Here is a 13,666-nt window from a genome sequence, read left to right on the forward strand (position 1 = left end):
AATTATTTTGTATATCCCTTAACTGCTTATTGTGGTTACAGATGATTTTACTACTTTTGTCTTTTAACCTCCCCACCAGGTTTGTGTGTGGATGATTTCCTATCTTTACTACATGTTTACCTTTTCTGGTGAGCTTTTCCGTTAAGTAATTTTCTGGTTTCTAATTGTGGCCTTTTCTTTTTCATCTAGAGAAGTTTCTGTATCATTTATTATAAAGCTGATTTGGTGGTGGTGGACTCTCTCAGCTTTTGCTTGTGTGTAGAGCTTTTGATCTCTCCAGCAAATCTGATCCAGAGCCTTGCTGGGTATAGTTTTTCTTGGTTGTAGGGTTTTCCCTTTCATCACTTTATTTTTTCTTTATTTTTTAATTGGAGGAAAATTGCTTTGCAGTGTTGTGATCATTTCTGCTGTACAACAGTGCAAATCAGCCATCATTATGGCCTTTCATCACTTTAAATATCATGCCATTTCCTTTTGACTTGCAGAGATTTTGCTGAAACATCACTGACCGTGTTATGGGCCTTCTGTTTCATATTATTTGTTGCTTTCCCTTGCTGTTTTTTAATATTCTATCTTAATATATAACTTTTGTTGTTTTAATTGCAATATGTTTTGGTGTGTTCCTTTTGGGTTCAACCTTGATGGGATTCTCTACACTTTCTAGACTTGAGTGACTATTTCATTCCTCAGGTTAGAGAAATTTTCACCTATATGTTAAAATTTACTCAGATTTTTTATCTCTCTCTGCTCCTTCTAGGATCCCTATAATGCAAATATTAATGTGCTTGATGTTGTCCCAGAGGTCTCTTAAACTGTCCTTATTTCTTTTCATCATTTTTCTGTTCAGCAGCAGTGATTTCCAGCTCTCTGATCCATTTCTTTGTATCATTTAATCTACTGTTGATTCCTTCTAGTGTATGTTTTGTTTCCATTATTGTATTCTTCATCTCTGTGTGGTTCTTTATATTTTGTAACTCTTTGTTACAGACTTCTGACTTCTTGCTTTGTACATCCATTCTCCTCCTGAATTCTTTGATCATCTTTATAATCATTGATCTGACCTTCCCTCAGGTAGATGCTTATCATAACGTCACTTATTTCTTTGGAATTTTATCTTTTTCCTTTGGCTGGGACATGTTCTTCTGCTATCTCATTTTTCCTAAGTTGCTATTCAGATTTTTATGTGTATGGTAGTTTTGTTACATTTCTTGACCTTGGAGAGTAGGAGAGGTATGTTGTGTCCCAGCAGCACACAACCCTCTCATCACTCAAGCTGTGTATTCTAGGACTTGCCCCAGTAGGGCTGCGTGAGTCCTTCTGTTGTGGCAGGCTGACCCTGTGGACAACTTGGTAGGTGCAGTTGGCCCCTAGCCTGGATAGTTGCCAGGCGCTGTGTTGTGTGGATGCTGCTGACTGCTAGTTAGAGGTGGCTGGCTGCAGAACCGTAGGGAGCTGTGGGGCTAGTGCTGGCTCACTGGTGGGCAGAGTCTGCATCCAGAAGACTCCGGGCTGTTGCTCACCCACACTGGTGGTTGAAGCCAGGTCCTGGGGTTAGTGTCAGACCACTGGCAGGCAGAGCTCTGGGTCCTGGAGTCTGACTGAAGAATCCAGAGATCTCACACCTGCTGTCAGATGGGGTTGGTTACTGACACAGTTGTGTATGTGCTTTGTGGTGTCCTGAAGTTTGCCTTGGCCTGCTTTGTGGCAGGACTGGGACCCATCTGATCCTAGGGCAGGGTTTTCCCTGATGTAGGCAGGCTAGACATGCACACTAAAGGACTGTGGTGTTCTTGCATCTCTCGCCTCACCTCTGGTATGTGAGGCTGTTCTGGAGGCTAGTGTATACTTCCTGGAGTTCAGAGTTGCTGCCTGCCCACTGGTGAGCAGAGCTGAGTCTTGGGTCTCTGACGTGCAGTGCTGTGTCTAGAGGCATGTCTAGAGGTGACTGTGTGCTCAGGAAGTCTTTAGGCAGCCTGTCTGCTGATGGGTGGGCTGTGACCTTGCCCAGTTAGTTGTTTGATGAAATGTGTCAGCATTGGTGCCTACAGCTTGTTGGGTGGGGTCAGCTCTTGGCACTGATGAATTTGAGGGAAGATCTCAAGATGGTGGCCACCAACTATAGTGTCCATGCAGTAGATAGCTCCCACCTATGTCTGCCACAGCCACCCTGCACCACTCCAGGAATTTTCCCAAGACAACCACGTTTGTCTGGTCCAGGCTTCTATCAATTTATTTCTTTTGCCCTTAAGAGTGAAGTCTCATTTCCCTCAGTCCTTTGGATCTCCTAATATTAATTCTCATTGGCCTTCAAAGCCAGATACTCTGGGGGTTCCTTTTCCTGGTTCAGGAATCCCCAGACTGGGGAGTCTAACGTGAGCCTCGGAACCCTCACTTGTGTGGGGGAAGTACTGTATTATAATTATTCTCCAGTTTGTGCATTGCCCGCCTGGGGCATGGGACTTGATTATATCTTGAGTGTGCTTTCCCTCCTACCTGTCTTGTTGTCATTCATTCTTTATGTCTTTGTTTATGGAAGGCCTTTTCTGCATAGGTTCTGATTTTCTCCAGTGATGGTTATTCTGCAGAAAGTTGTGACTTTGGTGTGCTCACAAGAAGTGAACTTAGGATCTTTCTACCCCCATCTTTGCCAGTCTCCTTAAAGGAAACTTCTGTATCTCTTACAGCATTTGAATCAACAATCAATAACTGCAGAATAGAGAGAAAGCAAATTACAAGGATCAGACAAAAATTTTGATATTACTAGATATAATATCATTTGAAATGATTAAATATACATTTAAAATGATTATAGGGTGATTTATAAACAACTTTACACTAATATCTTTGATTGTGTAGGCAAAATAGACAAAATGCCTGAAAAGGTAAAACTTACTAAAACTGATACAAGAAGCAGTATAAATCTGAGTAGTATTTGATCTGTTAAAAATGCTGAATTCAGTATTAAAAACCATTTCACATACCAAGCACCTTTTCCAACCACAAAACTATGGATTAAAAATCAACTATTTAGCATATTTAAAAGCAGAGACATTACTTTGCCAACAAAGGACCATCTAGTCAAGGCTATGGTTTTTCCAGTAGTCATGTATGGATGTGAGAGTTGGACGGTGAAGAAAGCTGAGTGCCAAAGAATTGATGCTTTTGAACTGTGGTGTTGGAGAAGACTCTTGAGAGTCCCTTGGACTGCAAGGAGATCCAACCAGTCCATCCTAAAGGAAATCAGTCCTGGGTGTTCATTGGAAGGACTGATGCTGAAGCTGAAATTCCAATACTTTGGCCACCTCATGGAAAGAGTTGACTCATTGGAAAAGCCCCTAATGCTGGGAAGGATTGGGGGCAGGAGGAGAAGGGGATGACAGAGGATGAGATGGCTGGATGGCATCACTGATTCGATGGACATGGGTTTGGGTAGACTCTGGGAGTTTGTGATGAACAGGGAGGCCTGGCGTGCTGTGATTCATGGAGTTGCAAAGAGTTCGACACGACTGAGTGAGTGAACTGAACTGAACTGAGGTAAAGAAAAGCTGCAAAAATACAAACTCACAGAGACTGGACAATATGCTCCTCAGCAACCAATGAGTCACTGAAGAAATCAAAGGGGAAATCAGAAAATACCTGGAGACAAATGATAATGGAAACATGATCTAAAATCTGTGCAGTGCAACAAAAGCAGTTCTAAGAGAGCAGATACACTGTGCTCAAGTGGGATTTATCATAGATTCTAGGATGATTCAGCATTTTCAAATTAGTAAACTACACCATATTAACAAATTGAAGAGTAGAAATCATATGATTATCTCAATGCAAAAAAAAAAAAGCTTTTGAAGAAACAACATTCATTTATAAGAACTCTGAACAAAGTGTATATAGAGGGAACACACTTATACCTGATAAAAGTCCATATGTGAAAACCCTGCAGCCAGTATGGTACTCAGTGGTGAAAAACTGAAAACATCTGTCAGAGCAGCTATTATCAAAAATACTAGAAATAACAAGTGTTGGCTAAGATGTACAATAAAGGGAACACATGCACAATGTTGGTAAGAAAGTAAATTGGTACATCCACTATGGAAAATGTATGGAGGCTCCTCTGAACATGGAAAATAGAATTACCATACAAATCAGCAATTCCACATCTGAGCATTTTCAAAGAAAGAAAAAGCTTAATTCTAAAGATATATTCACATTTTGTTATTGCAGCATTATTTACAATAGCCAAGATATGAAAACACCCTAAGTGCCCATCAGTAGGTGAATGGATAAAGAAGATGTGGTACATATGTGCAGTGGAATATTGTTGTTGCTTTCGTAGCTAAATCATGTCCAACTCTTTGCAACCACATGGACAGAGGAGCCCACCAAGCTCCTCTGTCCATGGCATTTCCCAGGTAAGAATACTAGAGTGGTTACCATTTCCTTCTCCAGGGATTCTTCCTGACCCAGGGATTGAACCTGCACCTCCTGCATTGTCAGGTGGATTCTTTATTGCTGAGCCACCAGGAAAACCCAATGGAATATTCAGTTCATTTCTGTCATTTGAATATTCAGTCATGTCCGACTCTTTGCAGCCCTGTGGACTGCAGCACATCAGGCTTCCCTGTCCATTGCCAACTCCTGGAGCTTGCTCAAAATCATGTCCATTGAGTCGATGATGCCATGTAACCATTGTATCCTCTGTCATCCCCTTCTCCTGCCTTCAGTCTTTCCCAGCTTCAGGATCTTTTCCAGTAAGTCAGCTCTTCACATCAGGTTGCCAAAGTATTGGAGTTTCAGCTTCAACATCAGTCCTTCCAATGAACACCCAGGACTGATCTCCTTTAGGATGGACTGGTTGGATCTCCTTGCAGTCCAAGGGACTCTCAAGAGTCTTCTCCAGCACTACAGTTCAAAAGCATCAATTCTTCGGTGCTCAGCTTTCCTTATAGTTCACTCTCACATCTGTATATGACCACTGGAAAAACCATAGCCTTGACTAGATGGACCTTTGTTGGCAAAGTAATGTCTCTGCTTTTTAATATGCTGTCTAGGATGGTCATAGCTTTTCTTCCAAGGAGAAAGTATCTTTTAATTTCATGGCTGCAGTCACCATCTGCAGTGATTTTTGGAGCCCCCCCAAAACTAAAATCTCTCACTGTTTCCTCTATTTCCCCATCTATTTGCCATGAAGTGATTATACCAGATGCCATGATCTTAGTTTTCTGAATGTTGAGTTTTAAGCCAACTTTTTCACTCTTCTCTTTCACTTTTATCAAGAGGCTCTTTAGTTCTTTTTCTTTTTTTGCCATAAGGGTGGTATTGTCAGTGTTTCTGAAGTTATTGATATTTCTCCTGGCAATCTTGATTCCAGCTTGTGCTTTCTCCAGCCTGGCATTTCACAAGATGTACTCTGCATATAAGTTAAATAAGTAGGGTGACAGTATACAGCTTTGACGTACTCCTTTCTCAATTTGGAACCAGTTGTTGTTTGATATCTGATACTAACTATGCTTCTTGGCTGGCATACAGATTTCTCAGGAGGCAGGTAAGGTGGTTTGATATTTCCATCTCTTTTACAGTTTTCCACACTTTGTTGTGACCCACACTGTCAGAAGCTTTGCAATGGTAAGTCAGAAGTAGATGTTTTTCTGGACCTCTCTTGCTTTTTCAATGATCCAGCGGATCTTGGCAGTTTGATCTCTGGTTCCTCTGCCTTATCTAAATCCAACTTGAACATCTAGAAGTTCATGATTCACATACTGTTGAAGCTTGGCTTGGAGAATTTTGAGCATTATTTTACTAGTATGTGAGATGAGTGCAATTGTGCGGTAGTTTGAACATTCTTTGGCATCGCCTTTCTTTGGGACTGGAATGAAAACTTACCTTTTCCAGTCCTGTGGCCACTGCTGAGTTTTCCAAATTTATTGACTTAATAATTGCACCACTTTAACAGCATCATCTTTCAGGATTTGAAATAGCTCAACTGGAATTCAATCACATCCACTAGCTTTGTTCATAGTGATGCTTCCTAAGGCCCACTTGACTTTGACTTTGCATGCCTGGATGTCTGGCTCTAGGTGAGTGATCACACCATCGTGGTTATCTGGTTCAAGATCTTTTTTGTACAGTTCTTCCGTGTATTCTTGCTACCTCTTCTTAATATCTTCTGCTTCTGTTAGGTCCATACCATTTCTGTCCTTTATTGAACCCATCTTTGCATGAAATGTTCCCTTAGTATCTCTCATTTTCTTGAAGAGATCTCTAGTCTTTCCCATTCTATTGTTTTCCTCTGTTTCTTTGCATTGATCACTGAGGAAGGCTTTCTTATCTCTCCTTGCTGTTGTTTGGAACTCTGCATTCAAATGGGTATATTTTTCCTTTTCTCCTTTGTCTTTAGCTTCTCTTTTCGCAGCTATTTGTAAGACCTCATCAGATGACCATTTTGCCTTTTTGCATGTTTTTCCCTTGGGGATGGTCTTGATCACTGCCTCCTGTACAGTCTCACGAACCTCCATCCATAGTTTTTCAGGCACTCTGTCTATCAGATATAACCCCTTGAATGTATTTCTCACTTCCACTGTGTAGTCATAAGGGATTTGATTTAGTTCATACCTGAATGGTCTAGTGGTTTTCCCCTAGTTTCTTCAACTTAAGTCTAAATTTGGCAATAAGGAGTTCATAATCTGAGCCACAGCCAGTTCCCAGCCTTTTTTTTTGTTTGTTTTTTCTGACTATGTAGAGTGTCTCCATCTTTGGCTACAAAGGATATAATCAGTCTGATTTCGGTATTGACCATCTGGTGGTGTCCATGTGTAGAGTCTTCTCTTGTGTTGTTGGTAGAGGGTGTTTGCTATGACCAGTGCGTTCTCTTGGCAAAACTCTGTTAGCCTTTGCCCTGCTTCATTTTGTACTCCACGGCATCTCTTGTTTGTTACTCCAGGTATCTCTTGATCTCCTACTTTTGCATTCCAGTCCCCTGTGATGAAAAAGACATCTTTTTTGGGTGTTAGTTCTAGAAGGTCTTCTAGGTCTTCATAATTACCCATAAGAAAAGAATGAAATCTCTGCATTTATGTTGACATGTATGGTCCTAGATGGTATTATACTAAGTGAAATAAGTCAGACAGAGAAGGACAAATTACTGTATGATTTCCCTTACATATGAAATCTTAAAACAGATGGATAAAAATAACAAAAGAGAAACACAGCCATAGATGCAGAGAATAAACTGCTTGCCTGAAGGGAGGCAGGGTTGGGGCATGTTTGAAATAGGTATGGGACATTAAGTTAACTTTCAAAATATATGACTCACAGAATGCAATATACAACGTGGAAAATAGGGTCAATAATAATGTATCTTTGTCAGGTGACAGATGGTAACTAGACTTATCGTATAGGAAGGACCCACTGACAACAATGTTAATCTTAATTATATTGTACTTTATATCCCAGGGATTCCCTGGTGGCTCAGATGATAAAGTGTCTGCCCACAATGTGGGAGTCTTGGGTTCAATCCCTGGGTCAGGAAGATCCCCTGGAGAAGGAAATGGCAATCCACTCCAGTACTATGGCCTGGAAAATCCCATGGACAGAGGAGCCTGGTAGGCTACAGTCCATGGGGTCGCAAAGAGTCGGACACGACTGAGCGCCTTCACTTCTTTCTTTCTTTGTACCCCTGGTACTTGTTTATCTTTTAAGTGGATCTTATAAATTGTGCCTTTTGACCAACTTCATCCATTTCTCCCTCCCCTTACACGGCACCTCTGGTAACCACAAATCACATCTGTTTTTCTGTGTCTCATAATGGGCGTTCCGACACAGGATGATGCCAGCAGTAGTGAGACAGTTGCTGGAGCAGCTCTCAGTTTCTGCTGGTTAGTCCTTTTCACAAGATAAGTACAGAAATGCCACTAAAAAAAAACAATGACAGGAAAGCTACCTCTCATTTTTCCATTCCAATCCCTGCCTCCACTTATAATAAGGTTTCTGGTCCTTCTTGCCCATGTTATCCAGCCCACCTTCCTCCCTTGCCTCCCCAGTCTTTTAGCCCTCAGTACTTCCCAGCACTGTCCACCTCTTTCAGTGTTATGCTGTATCTGTTCCCCTCTTCTGATGAGTGTCATCTCTTCCTGCCACCCTACTTTAAGAAGTTTCATTCCCAGATCTTCCCCCGGTCCTTCCAGACCATCCGTTTGCTGCCTTGTTCATATTGCTCCTTTCTTGTTACTCACCCTTTTTGATTCTCCTTTATGTTTGTCCCTCCTCTTCCTCCTCGTCTTTATTTCTAGTCCCGTGTGCTCTAGTCCTAATCAAAACTCCAGCCACCCCCAATCAGATCTGGAGATGCAGTTATATCTGGCGACTTGGTATATTCTATTTTCCGTCTTTATAATTGGTAGATTATAGAGTTTTCTAGGTTAATAGAAATTGTCTGTGAATGAGAACAGTATTGCATCTTCCTTTTCAGCTTTAGGTCTCCAACTCCCTGTCCCTGTAGCAGATTCCACTGATTGGAGCCTTTGGTACAATGTTGAATTTTAGCAGTGCTCATGAGCAGCCTTGTATTATTACTGAATTTTGTGCAGCGCTTCTGATGTTTCACTGTCAAGAATCGAAATTGATATAGGCTTTTGGTAGATGTTCTTTATCAACTGAGAATTTTCTTCATATTTCTAGTTTACCAAGAGTTTTATTATGTACAGGTGTTAACATTTAGTGAAACATTTTCAGCATCAATTATTTTTTCTTTCTCTTTTGTAATTGCAGTAACAGATTTTCTAAGGTTATAACATTTTTAAATGTATTTAATTTTAAACTACTGTCAGTTGAGGCTTGAATGATATGAGAAAATAAAATTTTAAGATGCATTATTTTCTGTTACAGAAAGGTGTCTTCAAAGGAGATGGAGATGACACATTAGAAAACTCAGCAGCTGACCAAAGGTAAGGTTGAGTTACCAGAAAATACTTTCTTAATTATGTTTAATTATTGTTAAAAAATTTTTTTTAGTCTTAGGAATGTTTGTTTTCTAGTCTGCTCTAATGAGGTTTAAATGACCTATCTTTGAATTGACAAGGGAAAAACAGCTGCTATCATCATCTCTAAGAGTGGCTCTCAACTGAGTGATTTTGCTTCCCTTCCCTCCCCAAATACTTGACAATGTCTGCTACCAGTTTTGCTTGTCACTGTTGTGGAGGGCAAGGGCACTGGTATCTAACGGGCAGAGGCCAGTAATGCTGCTAAACATCCTACAGTGCATAGGTCAGCCCCTACAATAAAAAAAAAGTTATTCAGCTTGAAATATTAATTGAGCTAAGGCTCTGAGAATCTCTGGTTTAGGAAAAAGGTAATGTATTGATTGCTATGGAGAAATAATATAAACTTTTAATATAAAAGTTTTGATGGAGGAAATTAACATAAAAGATCTCATGTTTATTTATCTCGTTATATATGTATTAAACTAGATTAAACAGAATATGCATCTTTCTAACTGCATTTTTTCTTAGCTTTTTAGTTCCTCTTATAACTGAGCATGATAAGCATTTGGAAGAACTAAATGGTCAGCTGAAATATTATCAGGTATGAAATCATAGTTGTTAACTCTTTGGTAGTATTTTCTTTAAAAAAAAGTAAATAGACATTGTTTCTTCAAAAATCCTTTGATAAGGAAGAAGACATTTACCTATACTCAATTTACAGCATTGTGTTAGTTTCAAGTGTCCAGCAAAGTGATTCTGTCATCCACATCTATGTGTTTGTGTATATATGTGTATTCTTTCTCAGACTATTTTCCATTATAAGTTATTATAAATACTGAATCTACTTCCCTGTTCTATACAGAAGGTCCTTGTTGTTTGTTTTATATATATAATAGTGTGTATCTATAAATACCTGTATCTGTAATCCCTATATAGTCTGTATCTATAAACCCCTAATTTATCCCTCTCCCCTCGTTTCCTTTTGGCAACCATAAGTTTGTTTTCTATGTCAGTGAGTCTGTTTCTGTTAATTTGTATTAATTTTTGATTCCACATATGAGTGATATTGTATGATATTCGTCTTTCTCTGACTTAACTTTTCTTAGATGTTAATTTCTAAGATGATCCATGTTGCTGCAAATGCATTATTTCATTCTGTATGGCTTGAGTAATATTCCATTGTGTATGTGTGTGTTTATACATGTATGTGTGTGTATGTGTTTATATATATCACACATCTTTTTTATCTGTTCGTGTGTTGATAGATACTTAGGTTACTCCCGAGTCTTGGCTGTTGCAGATTGTGCTGTTATGAACATTGGGGTGCATATATCTTTTTTAATTAGAGTTTTAGAATTAGAATTAGTATTTTTTGGACTGCCCAAGAATGGGTTTGTTGGATCACATGGTAATTCTGCTTTCTGTTTTTAAAGGAACCTCTATACTGTTTTCTTGCCATGTGAGGACACCCAAGACGGACGGGTCATGGTGTAGAGGTCTGACAGAATGTGGTCCACTGGAGAAGGGAATGGCAGACCATTTCAGTATTCTTGCCTTGAAAACCCATGAACAGTATGAAAAGGCAAAATGATACTGAAAGAGGAACTCCCCAGGTCTGTAGGTGCCCAATATGCTAATGGAGATCAGTGGAGAAATAACTCCAGAAAGAATGAAGGGATGGAGCCAAAGCAAAAACAATACCCAGTTGTGGATGGGACTGGTCATAGAAGCATGGTCCAATGCTGTAAAGAGCAATATTGCATAGGAACCTGGAATGTTAGGTCCATGAATCAAGGCAAATTGGAAGTGGTCAAACAGGAGATGGCAAGAGTGAATGTCGACATTATAGGAATCTGCAAACTAAAGTGGACTGGAATGGGTGAATTTAACTCAGATGACTATTATATCTACTACTGTGGGCAGGAATCCCTTAGAAGAAATGGAGTAGCCATCATGGTCAACAAAAGAGTTTGAAATGCAGTACTTGGATGCAATCTCAGAAATGACAGAATGATCTCACTTGTTTCCAAGGCAAACCATTCAATGTCACGGTAATCCAAGCCTGTGCCCCAACTAGTAACGCTGAAGAAGCTGAAGTGAAAGGTTCTATGAAGACCTACAAGACCTTCTAGAACTAATACCCAAAAAAGATGTCCTTTTCATTATAGGGGACTGGAATGCAAAAGTAGGAAGTCAAGAAACACCTGGAGTAACAGGCAAATTTGGCCTTGGAGTACAGAATGAAGCAGGGCAAAGGCTAATAGAGTTTTGCCAAGAGAACACACTGGTCACAGCAAACACCCTCTTCCAACAATACAAGAGGAGACTCTATACATGGACATCACCAGATGGTCGACACCAAAATCAGACTGGTTATATTCTTTGCGGCAAAAGATGGAAAAGCTGTATACAGTCAGCAAAAACAAGACCGGGAGCTGACTGTGGCTCAGATCATGAATTCCTTATTGTCAAATTCAGACTTAAATTGAAGAAAGTAGGGAAAACAACTAGACTATCCAGGTATGATGTAAATCAAATCCCTTATTGATTACACAGTGGAAGTGAGAAATAGATTTAAGGGACTAGATCTGATAGAGTGCCTGATGAACTATGGACGGAGGTTCATGACATTGTACAGGAGACAGGGATCAAGACCATCCCCATGGGAAAGAAATGCAAAAGGTAAAATGCCTGTCTGAGGAGGCCTTACAAATAGCTGTGAGAAGAAGAGAAGTGAAAAGCAAAGGAGAAAAGGAAAGATATACCCATTTGAATGCAGAGTTCCAAAGAATAGCCAGGAGAGATAAGAAAGCCTTCCTCAGCAATCAATGCAAAGAAACAGAGGAAAACAACAGAATGGGAAAGACTAGAGATCTCTTCAAGAAAATGAGAGATACTAAGGGAACATTTCATGCAAAGATGGGCTCAATAAAGGACAGAAATGGTATGGACCTAACAGAAGCAGAAGATATTAAGAAGAGGTAGCAAGAATACATGGAAGAACTGTACAAAAAAGATCTTCGTGACCCAGATAATCACGGTGGTGTGATCCCTTACCTAGAGCCAGACATCCTGGAATGTGAAGTCAAGTGGGCCTTAGGAAGCATCACTATGAACAAAGCTAGTGGAGGTGATGGAATTCCAGTTGAGCTATTTCAAATCCTGAAAGAAGATGCTGTGAAAGCGCTGCACTCAATATGCCAGCAAATTTGGAAAACTCAGCAGTGGCCACAGGACTGGGAAAGGTCAATTTTCATTCAAATCCCAAAGAAAGGTGAGGCCAAAGAATGTTCAAACTACCGCACAATTGCACTCATCTCACACACAGTAAAGTAATGCTTAAAATTCTCCAAGCCAGGCTTCAGCAGTATGTGAACCGTGAACTTCCAGATGTTCAAGCTGGTTTTAGAAAAGGCAGAGAAACCAGAGACTAAATTGCCAACATCCGCTGGATCTTTGAAAAAGCAAGAGAGTTCCAGAAAAACATCTATTTCTGATTTATTGACTATGCCAAAGCCTTTGCCTATGTGGATCACCATAAACTGTGGAAAATTCTGAAAGAGATGGGAATACCAGACCACCTGACCTGCCTCTTGAGAAACCTATATGCAGGTCAGGAGGTAACAGTTAGAACTGGACATGGAACAACAGACTGGTTCCAAATAGGAAAAGGAGTATGTCAAGGCTGTATATTGTCACCCTGCCTATTTAACTTATATGCAGAGTGCATCATGAGAAACGCTGGGCTGGAAGAAGCACAAGCTGGAATCAAGATTGCTGGGAGAAATGTCAATAACCTTAGATATGCAGGTGACACCACCCTTATGGCAGAAAGTGAAGAGAACTAAAGAGCCTCTTGAAAATGAAAGAAGAGAGTGAAAAAGCTGGCTGTAAACTCAACATTCAGAAAACTAAGATCATGGCATCTGGTCCCATCACTTCAGGGCAAGTAGATGGGAAACATGGAAACAGTGACAGACTATATTCTTGGGCTCCAGAATCACTGCAGATGGTGACTGCAGCCATGAAATTAAAAGATGCATGCCCCTTGGAAGAAAAGCTTTAATCAACCTAGACAGCATTTTAAAAAGCAGAGACATGACTTTGCTGACAAAGGTCCGTCTAGTCAAAGCTGTGACTTTCCACTAGTCATGTGTGGATGTGAGAGTTGAACTATAAGGAAAGCTGAGCGCCGAAGAATTGATGCTTTTATTTTTAGGATCTCTCTCTCTCTCTCTCTGTTTAGTCGCTAAGTCGTGTCTGACTCTTGCAACCTCATGGACTGTAGCCTACCAGGCTCTTCTGTCTGGGGGGGTTCTCCAGGCAAGAATACTGGAGTGGGTTGCCATTTCCTTCTCCAGTTTTTAGGATAGTGAGCCTAAAGTTCCTCCTGAATTCACTCTCTCAAAATTAATGACTTGTGGTTTGTTAGTTGTAAAATAGAATATCTAGCTTCTAGAAATTAAACTTAAATTTTCAACTTTTTCTATAATCAGTCTGACTCATTTATCTCTTTAATCTGCTAGTTTACTAAGATATTTAACTTCATTTTTCCATTTGTCATTCTCAATCTAAAAGTGATTACTCGATTAATTTCAAAAAAGAGGTAGATGTAGCAGAATGCCCAAGGGTCTGTGATAAGAAGTTGCTACTTTTAGGGAGAAAAAAGATGCTGACAGCTACTTCTAAGA

The 13,666-nt window shown here is 40.1% G+C and overlaps 1 protein-coding gene across 3 annotated transcripts in view; it reads left to right on the top strand.

Moving 5' to 3' along the window:
* SCLT1 (sodium channel and clathrin linker 1) overlaps positions 1-13,666 on the top strand; it is a 225,298-nt gene that overhangs the window by 26,440 nt on the left and 185,192 nt on the right. For all 3 annotated transcript variants that reach the window (XM_020886621.2, XM_020886612.2, XM_020886639.2), the window contains 2 exons: positions 8,881-8,939; positions 9,504-9,576. In XM_020886621.2, the coding sequence (XP_020742280.2) occupies positions 8,881-8,939; positions 9,504-9,576 (132 nt within the window). The remainder of the gene's footprint in view (positions 1-8,880; positions 8,940-9,503; positions 9,577-13,666) is intronic.

The sequence above is a fragment of the Odocoileus virginianus genome, chromosome 12 (assembly GCF_023699985.2).
Source record: "Odocoileus virginianus isolate 20LAN1187 ecotype Illinois chromosome 12, Ovbor_1.2, whole genome shotgun sequence".
Classification (NCBI taxonomy): Eukaryota; Metazoa; Chordata; class Mammalia; order Artiodactyla; family Cervidae; genus Odocoileus; species Odocoileus virginianus.